Here is a 24,528-nt window from a genome sequence, read left to right on the forward strand (position 1 = left end):
TCCGCCCGTTATACACAACGCCCGATCGTCAGTTCTCCGCCCGTTATACACAACGCCCGATAGTCAGTTCTCCGCCCGTTATACACAGCGTCTGATAGTCAGTTCTCTGCCCGTTATACACAACGCCTGATAGTCAGTTCTCCGCCCGTTATACACAGCGCCCGATAGTCAGTTCTCCGCCTGTTATACACAGCACCCGATAGTCAGTTCTCTGCCCGTTATAAACAGCGCCCGATGGTCAGTTCTCCGCCCGTTATACACAGCGCCCGATAGTCAGTTCTCCGCCCGTTATACACAGCGCCCAATAGTCAGTTCTCCGCCCGTTATACACAGCGCCCGATAGTCAGTTCTCCGCCCGTTATACGCAGCGCCCGATAGTCAGTTCTCCGCCCGTTATACACAGCGCCCGATAATCAGTTCTCCGCCTGTTATACACAGCGCCCGATATTCAGTTCTCCACCCGTTATACACAGCGCCCGATAGTCAGTTCTCCACCCGTTATTCACAGCGCCCGATCGTCAGTTCTCCGCCCGTTATACACAGTGCCCGATAGTCAGTTCTCCACCCGTTATACACCGCGCCCGATAGTCAGTTCTCCACCCGTCATACACAGCGCCCGATAGTCAGTTCTCCGCCCGTCATACACAGTGCCCGATAGTGAGTTCTCCGCCCATTATACACAGCGCCCGATAGTCAGTTCTCCGCCCGTTATACACAGCGCCCGATAGTCAGTTCTCCGACCGTTATACACAGCGCCCGATAGTCAGTTCTCCGACCGTTATACACAGCGCCCGATAGTCAGTTCTCCGCCCGTTATACACAGCGCCCGATAGTCAGTTCATCGCCCGTTATACACAGCGCCTGATAGTCAGTTCTCCGCCCGTCATAATCAGCGCCCGATAGTCAGTTCTCCGCCCGTTATACACAGCGCCCGATAGTCAGTTCTCCGCCCGTTATACACAGCGCCCGATAGTCAGTTCTCCGCCCGTTATACACAGCGCCCGATAGTCAGTTCTTTGCCCGTTATACACAGCGCCCAATAGTCAGTTCTCTGCCCGTTATACACAGCACCCTATAGTCAGTTCTCCGCCCGTTATGCACAGTGCCCGATAGTCAGTTCTCTGCCCGTTATACACAGCGCCCGATAGTCAGTTCTCCGCCCGTTATACACAGCGCCCGATAGTCAGTTCTCCGCCCGTTATACACAGCGCCCAATAGTCAGTTCTCTACCCGTTATACACAGCACCCGATAGTCAGTTCTCCGCCCGTTATACACAGCACCCAATAGTCAGTTCTCTGCCCGTTATACACAGCACCCGATAGTGTTTTCTCCGCCTGTTATACACAGCGACCGATAGTCAGTTCTCTGCCTGTTATACACAGCGACCGATAGTCTGTTATCCGCCCGTTATACACAGCGCCCGATAGTCAGTTCTCTGCCCATTATACACAGCGACCGATAGTCCGTTCTCTGCCCGTTATACACAGCAGCGATAGTCAGTTGTCCGCCTGTTATACACAGCGCCCGATAGTCAGTTCTCTGCCCGTTATACACAGCGCCCGATAGTCAGTTCTCTGCCCGTTATACACAGCGCCCGATAGTCTTTTCTCCGCCTGTTATACACAGCGACCGATAGTCAGTTCTCTGCCCGTTATACAGAACGCCCGATCGTCAGTTCTCCGCCCGTTATACACAACGCCCGATAGTCAGTTCTCCGCCCGTTATACACAGCGCCTGATAGTCAGTTCTCTGCCCGTTATACACAGCGCCTGATAGTCAGTTCTCCGCCCGTTATACACAGCGCCCGGTAGTCCGTTCTCCGCCTGTTATACACAGCACCCGATAGCCAATTCTCCGCCCGTTATACACAGTGCCCGATAGTCAGTTCTCCGCCCGTTATACACAGCGCCTGATAGTCAGTTCTCCGCCCGTTATACACAGCGCCCGATAGTCAGTTCTCCGTCCGTTATACAGAGCGCCCGATACTCAGTTCTCCACCCGTTATACACAGCGCCCGATAGTCAGTTCTCTGCCCGTTATACACAGCGCCCGATAGTCAGTTCTCCGCCCGTTATACACAGCTCCCGATAGTCAGTTCTCCGCCCATTATACACAGCGACCGATAGTCAGGTCTCTGCCCGTTATACACAGCACCGATAGTCAGTTGTCCGCCCGTTATACACAGCGCCCGATAGTCAGTTTCCGCCCGTTATACACAGCGCCGGACAGTCAGTTCTCTGCCCGTTATACACAGTGCCCGATAGTCAGTTTCCGCCCGTTATACACAGTGCCCGATTGTCAGTTCTCCGCCCTTTATACACAGCGCCCGATAGTCAGTTCTCCGCCCGTTATACACATCGCCCGATAGTCAGTTCTCCACCCGTTATACACAGCGCCTGATAGTCAGTTCTCTGCCCGTTATACAAAGCGCCCCATAGTCAGTTCTCCGCCCGTTATACACAGCGCCCGATAGTCAGTTCTCCACCCGTTATACACAGCGCCCGATAGTCAGTTCTCTGTCCGTTATACACAGCGCCCGATAGTCAGTTCTCCGCCCGTTATACAGAGCGCCCGATAGTCAGTTCTCCGCCCGTTATACACGGCGCCCGATAGTCAGTTCTCCGCCCGTTATACACGGCGCCCGATAGTCAGTTCTCCGCCCGCTATACACAGCGCCCGATAGTCAGTTCTCCACCCGTTATACACAGCGCCCGATAATCAGTTTCCGCCTGTTATACTCAGCGCTCGATAGTCAGTTCTCCACCCGTTATACACAGCGCCCGATAGTCAGTTTCCGCCTGTTATACTCAGCGCTCGATAGTCAGTTCTCTGCCAGTTATACAAAGTGCCCGATAGTCAGTTCTCTGCCCATTATACACAGCACCCGATCGTCAGTTCTCTGCCCATTATACACAGCGCCCGATAGTCAGTTCTCCACCCGTTTTCACAGCGCCCGATAGTCAGTTCCCCACCCGTTATACACAGCGCCCAATAGTCAGTTCTCTGCCCATTATACACAGCGCCCGATAGTCAGTTCTCCGCCCGTTATACACAGCGCCCGATATTCAGTTCTCCGCCCGTTATACACAGCGCCCGATAGTCAGTTCTCCGCCCGTTATACACAGCACCCGATAGTCAGTTCTCCACCCGTTATACACAGCGCCCGATAGTCAGTTCTCCGCCCGTTATACACAGCGACTGATAGTCAGTTCTCCGTCCGTTATACACAGCGACCGATAGTCAGTTCTCCGCCCGTTATACACAGTGCCCGATAGTCAGATCTCCACCCGTTATACACAGCGCCTGATAGTCAGTTCTCCACCCGTTATACACAGCGCCCGATAGTCAGTTCTCCGCCCGTTATACACAGTGCCCGATAGTCAGATCTCCGCCCGTTATACGCAGCAACCGATAGTCAGTTCTCCACCCGTTATACACAGCGCCCGATAGTCAGTTCTCCGCCCGTTATACACAGCGCCCGATAGTCAGTTCTCCGCCCGTTATACGCAGCGCCCGATACTCAGTTCTCTGCCCGTTATACACAGCGCCCGATAGTCAGTTCTCCACCCGTTATACACAGCGCCCGATAGTCAGTTCTCCGCCTGTTATACACAGCGCCCGATAGTCAGTTATCCGCCCGTTATATACAGCGCCCGATAGTCAGTTCTCCGCCCGTTATACACAGCGCCCGATAGTCAGTTCTCCGCCGGTTATACACAACTGCCGATAGTCAGTTCTCCGCCTGTTATAAACAGCGCCCGATAGTCAGTACTCCGCCCGTTATACACAGCGCCCGATACTCAGTTCTCCGCCCGTTATACACAACGCCCGATAGTCATGTCTCCGCCCGTTATACACAGCGCCCGATAGTCAGTTCTCCGCCCGTTATACACAGCGCCCGATAGTCAGTTCTCCGCCCGTTATACACAGCGCCCGATAATCAGTTCTCCGCCTGTTATACACAGCGCCCGATATTCAGTTCTCCACCCGTTATACACAGCGCCCGATAGTCAGTTCTCCACCCGTCATTCACAGCGCCCGATAGTCAGTTCTCCGCCCGTTATACACAGTGCCCGATAGTCAGTTCTCCACCCATTATACACCGCGCCCGATAGTCAGTTCTCCACCCGTCATACACAGCGCCCGATAGTCAGTTCTCCGCCCGTCACACACAGTGCCCGATAGTGAGTTCTCCGCCCGTTATACACAGCGCCCGATAGTCAGTTCTCCGCCCGTTATACACAGCGCCCGATAGTCAGTTCTCCGACCGTTATACACAGCGCCCGATAGTCAGTTCTCTGACCGTTATACACAGCGCCCGATAGTCAGTTCTCCGCCCGTTATACACAGCGCCCGATAGTCAGTTCATCGCCCGTTATACACAGCGCCTGATAGTCAGTTCTCCGCCCATCATAGTCAGCGCCCGATAGTCAGTTCTCCGCCCGTTATACACAGCGCCCGATAGTCAGTTCTCCGCCCGTTATACACAGCGCCCGATAGTCAGTTCTCCGCCCGTTATACACAGCGCCCGATAGTCAGTTCTTCGCCCGTTATACACAGCGCCCAATAGCCAGTTCTCTGCCCGTTATACACAGCACCCTAGAGTCAGTTCTCCGCCCGTTATACACAGTGCCCGATAGTCAGTTCTCTGCCCGTTATACACAGCGCCCGATAGTCAGTTCTCCGCCTGTTATACACAGCGCCCGATAGTCAGTTCTCCGCCCGTTATACACAGCGCCCAATAGTCAGTTCTCTGCCCGTTATACACAGCACCCGATAGTCAGTTCTCCGCCCGTTATACACAGCACCCAATAGTCAGTTCTCTGCCCATTATACACAGCACCCGATAGTGTTTTCTCCGCCTGTTATACACAGCGACCGATAGTCAGTTCTCTGCCTGTTATACACAGCGACCGATAGTCTGTTATCCGCCCGTTATACACAGCGCCCGATAGTCAGTTCTCTGCCCATTATACACAGCGACCGATAGTCCGTTCTCTGCCCGTTATACACAGCAGCGATAGTCAGTTGTCCGCCTGTTATACACAGCGCCCGATAGTCAGTTTCCGCCCGTTATACACAGCGCCGGATAGTCAGTTCTCTGCCCGTTATACACAGTGCCCGATAGTCAGTTTCCGCCCGTTATACACAGTGCCCGATAGTCAGTTCTCCGCCCGTTATACACAGCGCCCGATAGTCAGTTCTCCGCCCATTATACACAGCGCCCGATAGTCAGTTCTCCACCCGTTATACACAGCGCCTGATAGTCAGTTCTCTGCCCGTTATACACAGCGCCCAATAGTCAGTTCTCCGCCCGTTATACACAACGCCTGATAGTCAGTTCTCCGCCCGTTATACACAGCGCCCGATAGTCAGTTCTCCGCCCGTTATACACAGCGCCCGATAGTCAGTTCTCCACCCGTTATACACAGCGCCCGATCGTCAGTTCTCCGCCCGTTATACACAGCGCCCGATAGTCAGTTCTCCGCCCGTTATACAGAGCGCCCGATAGTCAGTTCTCCGCCCGTTATACAGAGCGCCCGATAGTCAGTTCTCCGCCCGTTATACACGGCGCCCGATAGTCAGTTCTCCGCCCGTTATACACAGCGACCGATAGTCAGTTCTCCGCCCGTTATACACAGTGCCCGATAGTCAGAGCTCCACCCGTTATACACAGCGCCTGATAGTCAGTTCTCCACCCGTTATACACAGTGCCCGATAGTCAGTTCTCTGCCCGTTATACACAGTGCCCGATAGTCAGTTTCCGCCCGTTATACACAGTGCCCGATAGTCAGTTCTCCGCCCGTTATACACAGCGCCCGATAGTCACTTCTCCGCCCGTTATACACAGCGCCCGATAGTCAGTTCTCCGCCCGTTATACACAGCGCCCGATAGTCAGTTCTCCTCCCGTTATACACAGCGCCCGATAGTGAGTTCTCCGCCCGTTATACACGGCGCCCGATAGTCAGTTCTCCGCCCGTTATACACAGCGCCCGATAGTCAGTTCACTGCCCGTTATACACAGCGCCCGATAGTCAGTTCTCCGCCCGTTATACACAGCGCCCGATAGTCAGTTCTCGGCCCGTTATACACAGCGCCCGATAGTCAGTTCTCCACCCGTTATACACAGCGCCTGATAGTCAGTTCTCCGCCCGTTATACACAGCGCCCGATAGTCAGTTCTCCGCCCGTTATACACAGCGCCCGATAGTCAGTTCTCCATCCGTTATACACAGCACCCGATAGTCAGTTTCCGCCTGTTATACCCAGCGCCCGATAGTCAGTTCTCTGCCCGTTATACACAGCGCCCGATAGTCAGTTCTCTGCCCGTTATACACAGCGCCCGATAGTCAGTTGTCCACCCGTTATACACAGCGCCTGATAGTCAGTTCTCTGCCCGTTATACACAGCGCCCGATAGTCAGTTCTCTGCCCGTTATACACAGCGCCCGATAGTCAGTTCTCCACCCGTTATACACAGCGCCTGATAGTCAGTTCTCCGCCCGTTATACACAGCGCCCGATAATCAGTTTCCACCTGTTATACTCAGCGCCCGATAGTCAGTTCTCTGCCCGTTATACACAGCGCCCGATAGTCAGTTCTCTGCCCGTTATACACAGCACCCGATAGTCAGTTCTCTGCCCATTATACACAGCGCCCGATAGTCAATTCTCCACCCGTTATACACAGCGCCCGATAGTCAGTTCTCCACCGGTTATACACAGCGCCCGATAGTCAGTTCTCCGCCCGTTATACACAGCGCCCGATAGTCAGTTCTCCGCCCGTTATACATAGGGCCCAATAGTCAGTTCTCCACCCGTTATACACAGCGCCCGATAGTCAGTTCTCCGCCCGTTATACACAGCGACCGATAGTCAGTTCTCCGCCCGTTGTACACAGTGACCGATAGTCAGTTCTCCGCCCGTTATACACAGTGCCCGATAGTCAGATCTCCACCCGTTATACACAGCGCCTGATAGTCAGTTCTCCACCCGTTATACACAGTGCCCGATAGTCAGTTCTCTGCCCGTTATACACAGTGCCTGATAGTCAGTTCTCCGCCCGTTATACACAGCGCCTGATAGTCAGTTCTCCACCCGTTATACACAGCGCCCGATAGTCAGTTCTCCGCCCGTTATACACAGCGCCCGATAGTCAGTTCTCCGCCCGTTATACACAGCGCCCGATAGTCAGTTCTCTGCCCGTTATACACAGCGCCCGATTGTCATTTCTCCGCCCGTTATACACTGCGCCCGATAGTCAGATCTCCGCCCGTTATACACAGCAACCGATAGTCAGTTCTCCACCCGTTATACACAGCGCCCGATAGTCAGTTCTCCGCCCGTTATACACAGCGCCCGATAGTCAGTTCTCCGCCCATTATACACAGCGCCCGATAGTCAGTTCTCCGCCTGTTATACACAGCGCCCGATTGTCAGTTCTCCACCCGTTATACACAGCGCCCGATAGTCAGTTCTCCACCCGTTATACACAGCGCCCGATAGTCAGTTCTCCGCCCGTTATACACAGCGCCCGATAGTCAGTTCTCCGCCCGTTATACACAGCGCCCGATAGTCAGTTCTCCGCCCGTTATACACAGCGCCCGATAGTCAGTTTCCGCCTGTTATACTCAGCGCCCGATAGTCAGTTCTCTGCCCGTTATACACAGCGCCCGATCGTCAGTTCTCTGCCCGTTATACACAGCACCCGATAGTCAGTTCTCCGCCCATTATACACAGCGCCCGATAGTCAGTTCTCCACCCATTATACACAGCGCCCGATAGTCAGTTCTCCACCCGTTATACACAGCGCCCGATAGTCAGTTCTCTGCCCATTATACAGAGCGCCCGATAGTCAGTTCTCCGCCCGTTATACACAGCGCCCGATAGTCAGTTCTCCGCCCGTTATACACAGCGCCCGATAGTCAGTTCTCCGCCCGTTATACACAGCGCCCGATAGTCAGTTCTCCGCCCGTTATACACAGCGCCCGATAGTCAGTTCTCCGCCCGTTATACACAGTGCCCGATAGTCAGTTCTCCGCCCGTTATACACAGCGCCCGATAGTCAGTTCTCCGCCCGTTATACACAGCGCCCGATAGTCAGTTCTCCGCCCGTTATACACAGCGCCTGATAGTCAGTTCTCCGCCCGTTATACACAGTGCCCGATAGTCAGTTTTCCGCCCGTTATACACAGCGCCCGATAGTCAGTTCTCTGCCCGTTATACACAGCGCCTGATAGTCAGTTCTCCGCCCGTTATACACAGCGCCCGATAGTCAGTTTTCCGCCTGTTATACACAGCGTCCGATAGTCAGTTCTCCGCCCGTTATACACAGCGCCTGATAGTCAGTTCTCCGCCCGTTATACACAGCGCCCGATAGTCAGTTTTCCGCCTGTTATACACAGCGCCCGATAGTCAGTTCTATTGACTGCAGTGGAGCTGAATCTCGGGCGCTGCGTATAACGGGGGGCCGATCTGATACCGCTCGATTTGCGCCATCGCCCGAGACGAATTTCTAGGCCTGGGTTTTTATGAACATAGGAACAGGAGGAGGCAATTCAGCCCCTCGAGCCTTTTCCACCATTCAATTAGAGCATGGCTGATATCCATTTACCCACATTGGTTCTGTATCCTTTAATACCCTCACCCAGCTAAAACTGTCAATCTTAGTTTTGAAATTTTCAATTGACCTCGCCTCAACAGCTTTTTGGGGAGGAGAGTTCCAGATACTTTACTTACATTCTAATGTTTGTGTGGTCAGATATCCCTCGAACATTACTCGAATCTGTTCACTGTAAATTCAGGACGAACGGCAAAGCTCCCTCGACTCAGTGCCAACGATGTGCCTTATCCTGCTGAGAATTGGCATATGTCCCACACCATCCTGGTGGGCTCCCATCGTGAGATTTCCAATTTAGTGCCCCAATTGTAGCCAGTTTTTGAGTTATGTATCCGTGTTCAGCAAGAACTATGACAAACCTGCCCCAAACTCATTTCACTTCAGGACCTGGAGTGATCTGAGGCAAGGACCAAGTGACAAAGGGCAGCATTTCCATCCACAGCACCACTCGCTCCTCCTCTCACTCCCCTGATTAATGACACATTTCTCCTTGCTCTAATTTCCCTGTATTTGATCTCAGCTCCCTCCACCTCCTGCCTGGCATGACTTTTACTTCAACATCAAGTATGTCCTCGCCTATATTCTTTTCCCCTTCCATTTCTTAAAGTGCTGGCTCAATGAACAGTACATTTTCACAGACCCCTGCAACCCTCTGGTACCTTGCCCCAGTTGCCGTGCTTGGTGTATCAGCCTCGACAGTGAGTGTCAGCGGGCTATTTGACTGTGAGGGCATCACAGCTGAGACCGACACTGTCCTCGTCCATACTGCCAACCCAGTTGAAATTGGCCAACTACAGCAGGTAAAGAACCAATTTGGGCTGTTCCTGGTCTGTGTGGCTCAGGACTACCCCATGTAGTACATTTACCCAACCTCCCATCAGAAGAGCTAACTATGGACCCTTTAACATACTGCCTCAAGAAGCAGCCCTGAGTTTTAGAAAGATCCCTACCATCATTCAATTTAATTTCCAGATACTTAAAGTGGTCCATGAATCGTGTCTTCCCCTTCTCTGAATAGATTTCTTTCAGTGATGCTCCGTTTCAGCTCCCAATTATTGATATTTATTCCCCTCAGTGTCCAAACTTTTTTTCCTCAGTACACATTCCCCTCTCAACCTTCGCTCCTCTCTGAACTTCAATAATCTCTTTCGATTACTCTCAGATCTTCTTACTAGTGACACTACCCTTCCCCCAATATGTTTCCCTCACCGCTTCTAAAGATTTGATACCCCCCCAGATATCCTGCCCGTTCTCAGGCTTCAGTCGTGTCTCTTGTTAAGCTGATTACAGCTCCCTTCCCTTTTCTGTACACAGCATGTCAGCTGCAGTGACTTGTTACACCTCCTCCGTGGTGTGGAACAGTTTTATGAAGCAAGTTGAGGGGGAGGGAGAGGAGTATTTATCTGAGAGAGAAGTTCTCGGCTTTGTGTTCGAATCTCCTGCTTGTAAGGATCCTGCATTTGGGCAGTTTTAATCTAGCCCTCAGTGGGCACGAACTTACAGAGAGAGACAAAAAAATGTTCACCAATCAGCACTAAATTGGCAATCTCATAGAAACATAGATACATAGAAGATAGGAGCAGGAGTAGGCCATTCTGCCCCTCGAGCCTGCTCCACCATTTAATGAGATCATGGCTGATCATCCAAATTCAGTACCCTGTCCCTGCTTTCTCCCCATATCCCTTGATCCCTTTAGCCTTAAGAAATATATCTAACTCCTTCTTGAATATATTTAATGAATTGGCCTCAACTGCCCTGTGTGGCAGAGAATTCCACAGGTTCACCACTCTCTGGGTGAAGATATTCCTCCTCATCTCTGTCCTAAATGGCTTACCCCTTATCCTTAGACTGTGACCCCTAGTTCTGGACTCCCCGCCATCGGGAACATCCTTCCTGCATCTAGTCTGTCTAGTCCTGTTAGAATTTTATAAGTTTCAATGAGATCCCCTCTCATTCTTCTAAACTCTAGCGAATATAAGACTAATCGACCCAATCTCTCCTCATACATCGTTCCTGCCATCCCAGGAATCAGTCTGGTGAATCTTCGCTGCACTCTTTCCATGGCAAGAACATCCTTCCTCAGATAAGGCGACCAAACTGCACACAATACTTAAGGTGTGGTCTCACCAAGGCCCTTTGGCGTAGCGGTAGCATTCCCGCCGCTGGGCCAGAAGGCGTAGGGTTTCGAACCCCGCTCCAGACAGTCCCGGCAAGTGGAGTCGGAGCTCCGGCTCTAAATTCTGGGTTGACATCCAGCGGGATACTTGCGTCCGTGGGTGTGGGTGTGGGTGTGGGTGGCCCCCCCCCCTCGTATGGGCTGTGGGAGCCCGTAAAACCCTCCCGCCATAGGACTAACCACCCTAATGGCTGGTACGAAGATGGTTACGGTCACGGAAGGAGCGTTAATCGCGGCCTGAAATCCTTCCACCACTTCATACATTTCCCCAAAGGGAACAGTGTGAAGCCATGTACGACGACGACCAAGGCCCTGTACAACTGCAGCAAAACATCCTTGCTCCTGTACTCAAATCCTCTCACTATGAAGGCCAACATACCATTTGCCTTATTAACCACCTGCTGCACCTGCATGCTTACCTTCAGCGACTGGTGCACAAGGACACCCAGGTCTCGTTGCACTTCCCCTTTTCCCAATCTATTCCCATTCAGATAATAATCTGCCTTCCTGTTTTTGCCACCGAAGTGGATAACCTCGCATTTATCCACATTATACTGCATTTGCCATGCATCTGCCCAATCACCCAACCTGTCCAAATCGTACTGGAGTTTCTCTGCATCCTCCTCACAGCACACACGCCCACCCAGCTTTGTGTCGTCTGCAAACTTGGAGATATTACATCCTTGAGAGATGATGAGGATGGATTGTACGACACATTTTTAATTATTCGTTCCCGGGATATTGGCATCGCTGGCAAGGCTGGCGTTTGTTGCCCATCCCTAGTTGCCCTCGAGAAGGTGGTGGTGGAACTTTGGGGTTTGGGCTTGCGGGACACTGATGGGCAGGAAGGGGCACTTTTAACCTGCAACCAGCTGCCCTCCCCTTGAGGTGGGAATCATTCAGAGCAGCCAGTGGACTTTTCCAGCACCGACAGCCACCCCACCCTTCACCCGACTGAACAAACACAAAAGTCAGCAAAAAAGAAAATTCAAAGTAGAATCGCAACACACTTCTGAGTAAGACAGAAAGCCTCAGTTAGCGAAGGAACATTCCAGAGTCAGAGAGACAGCAAGAGATACACTCCAATGTGTTATTTGTGCCGCTGTTGCCAGGGAAACCAGTGCAGTAACTTTCCTCAATCTGTGCCTTAAGGTGTAAAATGCGTTTTCTGCCTGCGGCTGTTTTGAAAGCAGGAAAGACGGAGAACTTGATCCAGGCTGAAGGCATTTCATTTTCAGCTGGGCCCACACAAAGCAGTAGGCTGAATATTTCAGGAGCAGCAGTGACGTCTCTGTAACAGAGCCACTGGAAAGGCTGGGCTCCGTCTCTCCTGTGCTTGCCAGGGCTGCTATTTTTTTTATTCATTGTTTTTTTTTTGTTGCAATGAATTCTTTATTTCCCCGCTGAACCTGCACAAGATTGGAACAGATGCGTGACCCATCCTGCTACCCTGCCCCGCTAACATGCAGCACCTTGCAACGGGAGCATCCAGGCAAGGAAAGAGACTGAAGAGGACGTCCGATCGGCACTGCTTGTCCACACCGAGTCTCAGAGGCCTGTTTACAATCAGCGAGGAGGAAGAGCGATGGCGAGATGCAGCACTCAGGAGGCTGAGTGGTGAGTACCATTCAGCTGAGAAGGCTAAAATCACCAGTGTGACAAAAAAACCTTGTGTAAATTGCTTTTATATTCTTCCGGGTCAGTGTCTCAAGTTAGCAATGCTATGAGACCAGGTTTGTTTACACTTTCAGAAAGCTTTTTGCATGAGATCTCCCATGAAAGACTTCCTACATGTATCTCGGTTGTGAGTTGAGAGATGCCAAAACAATTCAGCTGTCCAGTGGCTGTAGGGGAGCTACATTTAACACAGGCGCACTTCTACCAGGGTTCCCAACCTCCAGTGGCTAACCACTGCCGAAATGTGCACATTGGGCAAAGAAAGGTGTAAGGTATCAGGCATGGCTCAGTCAGTAACACTCTCTCCCTGAGTCAGAAGATTGTGGGGTCAACTTTCACCCCAGAGATTTTAGCACATAATCTAGGCTGATATTCCAGTCTGTCCTCTCAGGTGGATGTAAAAGATCCCGCGGCACTATTTCGAAGAAGAGCAGGGGAGTTCTCCCCGGTGTCCTGGCCAATATTTATCCCTCAACCAATATCACTAAAACAGATTATCTGGTCATTATCACATTGCTGTCTGTGGGAGCTTGCTGTGCTCAAATTGGCTGCTGGGTTTCCCACATTACAACAGTGACTGCACTTCAAAGAAACTTCATCGGCTGTAATGTGCTTTGGGACATTGGCAGTGCCAGAGGAATGGTATCTCAGTAACTGCAGGGCAGGAGGGAGAGAATTACACACCAACCTCGGTATAAGGCTATCAGTTATAAAACTCTCTCTCTTATATCCGATGGTGGGTGTGCTGGGTGGGTTGGTGGGTGGGCTGGGTGTGCTGGGTGGGTTGGTGGGTGTGCTGGGTGGGTGGGCTGGGTGGTGTGCTGGGTGGGCTGGGTGGTGTGCTGGGTGAGCTGGTGTGTGGGCTGGGTGGGCTGGGTGGTGTGCTGGGTGGGTTGGTGGGTGGGCTGGGTGGGCTGGTGGGTGTGCTGGGTGGGTTGGTGGGTGTGCTGGGTGGGTGGGCTGGGTGTGCTGGGTGGGTTGGTGGGTGGGCTGGGTGTGCTGGGTGGGTTGGTGGGTGGGCTGGTTGGTGGGCTGGGTGGTGTGCTGGGTGGGCTGGGTGGTGTGCTGGGTGAGCTGGTGTGTGGGCTGGGTGGGTGGGCTGGGTGGGGTGCTGGGTGGGCTGGGTGGTGTGCTGGGTGGGCTGGGTGTGCTGGGTGGGTTGGTGGGTGGGCTGGGTGTGCTGGGTGGGTTGGTGGGTGGGCTGGTTGGTGGGTTGGGTGGTGTGCTGGGTGGGTTGGGTGGTGTGCTGGGTGGGCTGGGTGGTGTGCTGGGTGGGTTGGGTGGTGTGCTGGGTGGGTTGGGTGGTGTGCTGGGTGGGCTGGGTGGTGTGCTGGGTGGGCTGGGTGGTGTGCTGGGTGGGTTGGTGGGTGGGCTGGGTGTGCTGGGTGGGTTGGTGGGTGGGCTGGGTGTGCTGGGTGGGTTGGTGGGTGGGCTGGGTGTGCTGGGTGGGTTGGTGGGTGGGCTGGTTGGTGTGCTGGGTGGTGTGCTGGGTGGGCTGGTGGGTGGGCTGGCGGGTGGGTAGTTACAAAATGGATAAATGCAAAAGATAAATTCAGCAAATAATGCTTTAAAAAGTGACATCAGGTAAATATTATGGAATCTATCCCAGAAATCCTTCCCCATTGCAGCAGATTGCGATACAAACACTCCAACTGGTGAGCACTATGACGTCCCTTGAATGCAGCTTGTGCACAGTGTGTGTGGGAGATGTAATTGGTCTTGCATGGCACATAAACTGACAGGTCTTCCAAACAATTGTGGAGGGGGGTTTATACGTGCCAGGTGACCCAGCTCGCCGTCCCTTTGCTTCTAGCACTCATTGTCAGTGATTTCCTAGGAAATTTAAAGTATTTTCTGGATTCAATTTATGTTGGAAATGCTAACTTTTGTTGGGGTAACCAACTTTTTCACAACCCATAAAGTCAGTCTAGAAAAGAGTGTCTCTCCTTCCGATGCATTCTGCCTCCAGGGCAGGCCCTAACTCAAATCTGCTACACATGAGATTCTTGAACCACTTACTCGGGAAGAGTAAGGGGCAGATAACAGATTGTGGATGGGGGAGGGATCTACATCCGATGGTTTCCCGTTGCCTTCCTCATGGTTTTTATCTTTGGAGTATCTTCTCCAAGGTGGGCTGCAACCAAGGCTGAAGAGACCCACCAACCCTGGAGTGGGCCTTTGGCGTAGCAGTAGCATCCCCGCCGCTGGGCCAGAAAGTGTAGGGTTTCGAACCCCGCTCCAGACAGTCCCGGCAAGTGGAGCCGGAGCTCCGGCTCTAAATTCTGGGTTGACATCCAGCGGGATACTTGCGTCCGTGGGTGTGGGCGGACCCCCCCCTCGTATGGGTTGTGGGAGCCCGTAAAACCCTCCCGCCATAGGACTAACCACCCTAATGGCTGGTATGTAGATGGTTACAGTCACGGAAGGAGCGTTAACGCGGGCAGAAATCCTTCCACCACTTCATACAGTTCCCCAAAGGGAACAGTGTGAAGACACGTACAACGACGACGATCCACCAACCCTTTACGATGGAAGGTATCTGCACCCATCAGACATAAGTACCTCCGCTGGCCATCAACCCAGTATTCAGAGGCTGTGCCCTGGTCTCTGCTCGCTGGGGCTGTCTGGAGAGGGGCCTGAACACAACCCTCCTGACTCAAAGGTGGGAATATTAGCACTGAGTCAGTGGTCACCATGTCCAGATGTGAGCACCTCCAGTATTTAGAAACCATATTCTAGTCTCAATTGGCCGGGGCTTTCTGGTGTGGGGCTTGAACCCTTAGCCTTCTGACTCAGAGGCAGGAAGACTACCACCGAACCAAAGGCTCACTCCCCTGGAAAAGAATCCTATCAGGCTATTCAACCATGGAGAATGGCTCCGCCAAGCCCAACCCCATTTTCACCCGAAGTGCACACACCTGCACTTTACTGTATGTCATGGATAGCAATTGGGTGCAGGACTCTGCTTGACTGATTTTCCCCTTCCTAGCTCAGTGACACTAAGGCTCTTTGGAGCATCCCAATGACTGAGATCAGCTGAGATCCGAGGGACGTGTGGTTCGGTTTCTCACTAGATGATGCTTTAGCCTCTGAGGCACCGGGAGAGCCTTTCTTAGTCAGCGTAAACATCAGTGAACATACTGTACCATTGCAACAGACTGCCAGGTCATCCTTTGGCACAGCTGACAATTAAACAGGTAACCAGAGGTGCAATCTGCATTAACAAGTGATGAAAGGTTGAACAGGCTGGGGCTCTTTTCTCTAGAAAAGAGAAGGCGGAGGGGTGACCTGATAGAGCTCTTTGAGATTATGAAAGGGTTTAAAGGGGTAGACGTAGAGAAGATGTTTCCACTTGTGGGGGAGACCAGAACTAGGGGCCTTAACTATAAATTAATCACTAATAAATCCAATAGGGAATTCAGGAGAAATTTCTTTACCCAGAGAGTGGCTAGAATGTGGAACTCGCTACCACAGGAAGCAGTTGACACAAATAGCATAGATGCCTTTAAGGGGAAGCTAGATTAGCACATGAGGGAGAAAGGAATAGAAAGATATGCTATTGGGTTAGATGAAGAAGGGTGGGAGGAGGCTCGTGGTGAGCTTAAATACTGGCATAGACCAGTTGGGCCGAATGGCCTGTTTCTGTGCTGTACGCTCTATGTAATTCTATGTAATAATTATTGTAGCAAACTAAACAGGGAAAGGAACTCAATCAACAAACACTTTTGTACTTTGGTCAGACACAGCAACATGTGACACGCTGTCCATTGACTTTATGAGTAATGTGACTGCCGTTGATATTTCCATGCTGACAGACACTCAGCATACAATACATTGCATCAACAAGCCTACTTATCTCCTGCACTGAGGGTGGAGGAGCCTGTTCCTTATAATTGCATTTTGTACTATGACGGTTAACCCTGAGACTGATAGCCGAACTATATACTGTGTCGTGATTTGGCTATCGCACTATTTTCATTGTGCCAGCATGTCGCCTCTAGGTGTTAGCTTTAAGCTCACTTAACACTTATGCTTTCCTTTCAGTCCATCACCTGTTTTACTGTGTCTTTACTCTACTTCTGCAGTCCTGGCTTGTCCTCACTGGATGCCTCAGCGTGTATGACTCAAAATGCTGAGCCTATGGTTCTGGCCAGATCCCTTGCCCCATCCACAATCTGTCACCTGTCCCATCCCATTGGCCTGAGATCCTGGCCAGCTCACTTTCCCCATGGACAACCTGACACCCACCACGTCCTGCTGGCTAGCTGCCCTGGTCAGGTCCTTCCTCCCACTGTAAACACACCATGTACCACCAGGCCCCGCACCATTGAGCCACTATTCAGCCAAGGCAAGAGAAGACAAAGAGTGAAAAGAGAGACAGAAAAATAGAAGAGAGAGAGAGACCAGAGGAAGAAATACAAAGCCAGAGACCAGCACAAGACCACGAGAGAGAAGCAGAACTGAAAAGAAGAATGGGAGAGAGTGAGAAAAGCAGAACAGGAGACCGAGTGAAGGAGAAGCATCAGCATGAAGACAAAAGAGATTGTAAAAGAAAGACTCCTTCAGCTCATTGTCAGCAAAACCACAGGGGATGTATTAAATATGTTAAAAGCTTTGAGCTTTCATGTTCGATTTGTGCTTACTTTCTGTGTCACAATGTATCTGTCATGCTATTTCTGCCATGCCTGAGTGTTACATTTAAGTCATAAGATATGCATACTTACCATTACATTTACATTCTATTGATGCTGAGGTATGGCCACAACTCCACCTGCCTTACTTTCCCTCTACAATCCAGGCCTCTGGGCATTGCCAGATGCATCCCCACATTCATAACCAGCTGTGACGCTGGCTGGGTCCCTCCCCATACCAGCAGCCTGCGACATGCCACTGGCATGAGGTTCTGGCCAGATTCTTTCCCCTTTCAGCAACCTGCCACATCTTGTGGCCCTGGCTCGATCCTTCCCTTGCCTTCAGGGGAAACCTGGCACCAGCTAGGTCCTGCTGGTCTGAGGCCTTGGTTGGATCGCTCCACCCAACCAACAATCTGCTGCCCACCACTCTCCAGCCAAACATAAAAGAAGGGGGAAAAAGGAAAGGGAAGACTTGTATTTATGTCGCACCTTTCACAAACTTAGGACCCACCAAAGCGCTTTACAGCCAATAAAATACTTTTGTAGTGTACTCACTGTTGTAATGTAGGAAATGTGGCAGCCAATTTGCGCACAGCAAGCTTCCACAAACAGCAATGTGATAATGACCAGATCACCTGATTTAATGATTTTGGTTGAGGGATAAATATTGGCCAGGGCACTGGGAAGAATGCCCTTGCTCTTCTTCAAATTAGTGCTGTGGGATCTTTTACATCCACCTGAGAGAGCAGACGGGACCTCGGTTTAACATCTCATCCGAAAGACAGCTCCTCCCACAGCCTAGAATATGTGCACAAGCCTCTGGAGTGGGACTTGAGCCCACAACCTTCTGAATTAGAGAGGGAGGTGCCATCAACTGAGCCACGGCTGACGGAAGAACACAGAGAGGAGAAAAGAGAGAAACTGGAGAGCAGAGAGAAGAAGGACAGGTGACAGAAAGAAGCAGCAGGAAGAAGACAAAAGACAGATAAGAGAAAGACTGCTTGGATTCACCATGAGCAGTGCAGTGTGAGAATGACTAATATTATGTGTAAACAGTAAAACTCCAGAAGGTATGCCAAAGAATTCGGCACTGTGTGTGTGATGTCATGAACCCACAAGAACTTCGAGAATCATTGGCTGGTTCAAACTCTCTGTCTGGCATTTGCTGATCTTTCTAAAAAAAACAGTGCTAGTTTACTCGATATATTGCCCTCTTTATATAGTATTTAGTCTATTGTTGATGTGAGGTACCGTATTTAGAATAGCTAGTGCAAAGTTTCCATAATACAATATGGCCCAGTAATTCCGGTCCCAACGCGTGAGTACGGACGGGGTACTCACGCGTGGGCCCGTTGGAAGTGCCGGATTTCAGCATGCACAGCGCATGCGCGGAAAACCGGCATTTCCTCTCCTCTGAACCAAGGGGTTAAGAGGCGGTTCCCTAGCGACGGTTGAGGCAGCGCGTTCGCGTTGAACTTCGTTTTTTTTGACGGGTTTGTCCGTGCGTGAAGGCCTCCACTTTTGACGAATGTAAAAAGCAGACGTAAGTGTAGTGTATGTACCTTTAAGGGGAGAACTACTTTTTACAGCTCCTGTATACTGTAGTACCGGCAGTGACCACACCTGTATATAAACCCTGAGTAGGGATCTGTACTTTAGTTTTAGAGTAACCCTCATCCAGTAAATACCTGTTGATTGTTCCCTGCAGTCTCGTGTCTAGTTATTGAAGGACACACAACATCAAAAATACACGGATCTAACATTGGCGACGAGGCAGATTCTAACCTACCTGCAACTCTGCATTACCTCCCAGGGATTCGCTCCTGGAGAACAGTGGAAGAAAGTTGAGGCCAGAAGCACGGGCATCGACCACGAGCAACCGCCCAGTCATCCAGCGGAGATTTGAGCATCGCAGGGGAGGCTGTTGAGAGCTGGGCTTGGTTCTCCAGTCACGGTGGTCCAGCAAAACGGGCTGGCAACAGATACGGCGCAGACCATTCCCGGACAGAGGCGGCTAGAGCCGACCGACGGCACAGAAAAGGCCGAGCAGCGTCGACGGGAGAAGAAAGAGGGTAGAGCGCACAGGGCGCAGCCGGTGTTCAGGACCGAGCGGCGTCGACGGGAGAAGAGAGAGGGTAGAGCGCACAGGGCGCAGCCGGTGTTCAGGACCGAACGGCGTCGACGGGAGAAGAGAGAGAGGCGCGAAGGAAAACGCGCAGAGCGCAGCCGGTGTTCAAGGGATGAGCAGCGTCAGCGGGGAAGAAAGGGAAACGTGCAGAGCGCCGCCGGTGTTCAAGGGCTGAGCAGCCGCAGCGGAGAAGAAGGGAGAGCGCGGGAAACGCCATTTTGAGCCGCAGCAGAGAAGAAGGGAGAGCACGGGAAAACGCTATTTTGAGCCGCAGCGGTGAAGAAGGGAGAGCGCCGGAAAACGCCATTTTGAGCCAGTCTAACCACACCCAGGGATGCCGAAGAGTGGCAGTATCACAGCGTTCGACAATGAAGTCGAAGATTAGACGACATATGTCAAACGTATAGAAGTGTATTGCAACGCGAATGAAGTGCCAGATGAGAGGAAAGCACTGATATTGTTGAATTCCATGGGTGCAAAAACGTATGGCTTACTGCGAAACCTAGTAACCCCAGAGAAGCCAGTGGAAAAGGATTTTGGAAACATAGTGTCAATCCTGCAGAGCCACTTAAACCCCACACCGCTGCTGATAGCAGAAAGATTTAAGTTTCACAAAAGAAACCAGCATAAAGATGAAAGCAATGCTGAGTATTTAACGGAACTGCGCAAGCTATCGAAACACTGCCAGTTTGGAACGGGACTAGCAGATAATTTAAGGGACAAGTTTGTGTGTGGACTTCAAAGTGAAGGAACCCAGAAACGGCTTCTATCAGAAAAGGATCTTACGCTGGACAAGGCTTTCAGCATGGCAGTATCACATGAAGCAGCCGCACGGGGCGCTGCAGAGATACAATGGAGACCGCAAGAATATGGCACAAATGAAATGTCATACGGAACAGTGAAGTGCTATCGCTGCGGCAGAACAACACATGACCATAATGATTGCTGGTTTAAGGACAAAGTGTGCAGACAGTGTGGAAAAGTAGGACATATAGCAAGAGTCTGCAGGTCGGGAAAGAAAACCAGCAGCAAGAAATCGCCACAGGAGAAGTACAAGAAGGTACATAAGGTGACGGAGAGTAGTTCAGACGAACAGAAAAGTGATACAGACTCCGAAAGCAAGGAGCTGGGTTGTCTGAAACTACATAAGGTGATCCAAACGGAGGATCATCAAGCTATCTGGGTCACACTCAAGATAGCTGGAGTCCAAGTGAAAATGGAATTGGACACAGGATCAGCCCTAACAGTCATAAACCGAAGGGACTACAAGCGGCTATTCTCACATATACCCTTGAGAGATACAGAGATTGTCTTGAAGACGTACACGGGGCAAAAGTCTACCCCAAAGGAAAAATAAGGGTGAACATTGTATATAACGGTAAGGAAACACCAAAAATGGATCTATATGTATTGCCAGATGGAGGACCACCACTACTAGGACGTGAATGGATCCGGAAGATACAGCTAGATTGGCATTCCATACAAGCACTGACTGTAGCTGCCAAAAAGGATGACGATGCCACACCTGGACGACTGTCAAAAATGCTAACTGACGCACAAGAAGTGTTCCAGGAGGGACTCGGAACACTAAAAGGCATAACAGCGACAATCAAAATAGAGGAAAATGCAAGCCCAAAGTTTTTTAAGGCCAGATCGGTGCCTTATGCGATCCGCCCAGCCGTCGAAGCAGAGCTGGAAGGTTTGGAACGTTCAGGAGTACTGTCCAAAGTGGACTGGAGCGAGTGGGCCACACCCGTCGTTCCTGTAATGAAGAGGTCGTTGAGTAATACGCCTGGGGAACCAAAGAAAGTTCGCATCTGTGGGGACTTTAAGGTGACAGTGAACGCAGTCCTTCACACGGTACAATATCCGCTTCCGTGGATTGAAGATATTTTCGCCTCGCTATCTGGAGGGAAACACTTCACTAAGTTTGATCTGGCCCAGGCGTACCTGCAAATGGAGGTAGAAGAAGCCTCGAAACAGTACCTCACGATCAACACTCATAAAGGTCTGTACCAGTACAACCGGCTGGTGTTCGGGGTAGCATCAGCTCCGGCTATTTGGCAAAGGGCAATGGATCAAGTCCTGCAAGGGATTCCAGGGATCCAGTGTTATTTGGACGACATCCTGGTCACGGGCGAAAATGACAGTGATCACCTTGCCAACCTGGAGCAGGTGCTCACTAGATTGAAGGAATATGGGCTCCGAGCAAATCGCCACAAATGCGAGTTTTTCCAGAAGCAGATCTCGTATTGTGGCCACGTTATTGATGAAGAGGGGTTACATAAGTCCCCTGAAAATATTGAGGCAGTAGTCAAGGGTCCAGCACCGGAAAATGTGTCACAACTGAGGTCGTTCCTCGGGCTGGTGAACTACTACCATAAGTTCTTGCCGAATTTGTCTACAGTACTACACCCACTGAACACCCTACTGCAAACGGGGGTACCATGGAAGTGGAATGACGAATGTAAACGAGCTTTCCAGAAGTACAAAGAATTGATCACATCAAAAGAGGTGTTGGCTCATTTCAACCCAGCACTACCAATTCGGTTGGCGTGTGATGCATCACCCTATGGCATTGGAGCGGTGCTGTCGCACAAGTTCCCGGACGGCTCGGAGAGGCCGGTAGCCTTTGCGTCTTGGGCACTAACCTCAGCCAAGCGTAACTACGCCCAGATTGACAGGGAGGTCCTCAGCCTAGTGTGGGGAGTAAAAAAGTTCAACCGCTATCTGCACGGGCAGAAGTTCACCTTGCTGACTGACCACCAACCACTTGTCTCCATCTTTAATCCAAAGAAGGGCGTGCCAGTGATGACTGCGCAACGGCTACAAAGATGGTCCCTTTTTCTAGGGGCGAACCAATATGAAATCGAGTATAAGGGCACGAAACAGCATAGAAACGCTGATGGGCTATCATGCCTGCCACTGCCTACTGCGGAGGAAGCACCAGCAGTGGACCCTGTCAAAATATTTCATTCGACTATAATTGAACGCTTGCCAGTAACTAACGCTGATATAGAGAAGGAGACCCGAAATGACACGACACTTTCTCGGGTATATGACTTGATGGTGAAGGGATGGCCAACACATGGCGACTCACTTTTGCCAGCATTCTCATCCAGAAGAGAACAGCTGTCAGTATGCCAGGGGACCTTGATGTGTGGATCCCGAGTGGTAATTCCACCCAAGTTAAGGGAGAGAGTGCTAAATGAGCTTCACGAAGGCCATCTGGGAGGGGTGAAAATGAAAAGCCTTGCTAGGGCTTATGTGTGGTGGCCGGGGATCGATCAGCAAATTGAGGACCTGACAAAGAGCTGTTCAGGATGCCAGAAGGTCCAAAATGCACCACCACATGCCCCTCTACACCCATGGGAGTGGCCCTCATCTCCATGGCAACGGGTGCATATTGATTTTGCTGGTCCATTCATGGACTCAATGTTTCTAATAGCCGTGGATGCGCACTCGAAATGGCCTGAGGTGATCAAAATGTCGTCCACCACCACGGAGAAAACTATTGCAGTCCTACGGACCATATTTGCCAGGAACGGCTTGCCAGAGCAGATTTGCTCTGATAACGGACCACAGTTTGTGTCCGAAGAGTTTCGAAGATTCATGAAAAGGAATGGGGTAAGGCATTACACATCCGCCCCATATCATCCAGCCACAAATGGATTGGCTGAGAGGTTCGTACAAACCTTTAAGAAAGCAGTAAGGGCCATGTGCGATGACGACATTCTACTACAGCATAAGGTGGACAATTTCCTGTTAGCCTACAGAAATGTGACACATGCAGTCACCAACCAGACCCCGGCCATGATGTTCTTTAACTGAAGGTTGAGATCTCGTCTGGATTTGCTCAGACCAAATGTACGAAGAGATGTTGAGAATAAGCAATTCCAGCACATCAATGAGAAGCCGGCAAGCAGCTTCAATGTAGGGCAACCAGTCTTGGCCCGCAACTACCGAACAGAGAAATGGCAACCAGGAACGATATGCACACGGCAGGGGCCACTAATGTACACAGTGGATGTTGGGGAGAACATTGTGAGACGCCATGTCGACCAGATCCTAGAGTCACAGGAACGAGTCAACCCCATGTCTCGCGCACCTGGTGATGAACCCGACATACAGGTAGCATCTACCCCAGAAACAGTAGCATCGGAAGCTGATGAACCAACTGACGACAGGGGGCCTCCGCACCAAGAACAAGACACTCAGGAAAGGCGCTATCCAGAAAGGATCAGGAAGCCGCCCCAAAGACTGAATTTATAAATGGACTATTTTCAGTTAATGTGCATGTTAAAAAGTGTTAATTGTTAAATGAATGTTATGGTACTGTCAATCTAAAAGGGGAGGAATTGTAGTGTATGTACCTTTAAGGGGAGAACTACTTTTTACAGCTCCTGTATACTGTAGTACCGGCAGTGACCACACCTGTATATAAACCCTGAGTAGGGATTTGTACATTAGTTTTAGAGTAACCCTCATCCAGTAAATACCTGTTGATTGTTCCCTGCAGTCTCGTGTCTAATTATTGAAGGACACACAACATCAAAAATACACGGATCTAACAGTAAGGACTTAGTTTTATAAGGTAAGTGGTCTAATAATTAAAGTTAGAATTTTTTTTCCACAGGTTTATTATTTTTAAAGAATTTACAGTAAGGTAAGTTAATTTTTGGACCCGATTTCTTGAAAAAGAATTTTTGGCAGAAATTTGAATAATTGTTTAAATTATTTTTTTAAGTTATTAATAGTTAATTTAATTATTGGAATTTTAAAAAACTTTTATTTAAAGTTTAAGTAGTGTTTTGGGCGCCCGTACTTTTCATGAGTTTGACAGGTCTTATGCCTAACTCATGAATGGACTTTTGTAAACTCCCATTGGTTGCCCAGTGCTCACGTGATCCCAGCCGGCTCATCGCACTAAGTACGCCGCAGGATCACGCACGCACAGCGCGCCGGGAGCTGAACCGGGCCACAGACCGGAAATCCAAGCAGGCCCAGTCTTCAAATGTCAGCGCGATATGTAAGTGTAGGTCGGGGGCTTGCACCCGCGGGAAGCCCCCGACCCGAATTTCTGGGCCAATGTATAATATATGGGGTGGGGGGTAGATTTTAGATTTGTGATTGGATTTACACATCCCCACTTCAGCTCAGAGTGCAGGGGGGTCATGGAAAATTTGGGTGATAGTGTAAAACTGACAGTATCGGCTCGGCCGCTGTTACTCACCTCTCTTGATTCTTATTTCCATTGATGTCAAATCAGGACAGATGTATAATGGATGGCCGAG

General features: G+C 50.8%; 1 protein-coding gene across 3 annotated transcripts in view; it reads left to right on the plus strand.

The window, feature by feature from the left end:
* Positions 1-12,243: 12,243 nt before the first annotated feature.
* map7d1a (MAP7 domain containing 1a) overlaps positions 12,244-24,528 on the plus strand; it is a 478,390-nt gene continuing 466,105 nt past the window's right edge. For all 3 annotated transcript variants that reach the window (XM_085962371.1, XM_085962376.1, XM_085962373.1), the window contains exon 1: positions 12,244-12,412. In XM_085962371.1, the coding sequence (XP_085818497.1) occupies positions 12,259-12,412 (154 nt within the window). In that variant the 5' untranslated portion in view covers positions 12,244-12,258. The remainder of the gene's footprint in view (positions 12,413-24,528) is intronic.

This window comes from Somniosus microcephalus, chromosome 20 (genome assembly GCF_052327205.1).
Source record: "Somniosus microcephalus isolate GS21.2 chromosome 20, FLI_Smic_1.0, whole genome shotgun sequence".
Taxonomy (NCBI): domain Eukaryota; kingdom Metazoa; phylum Chordata; class Chondrichthyes; order Squaliformes; family Somniosidae; genus Somniosus; species Somniosus microcephalus.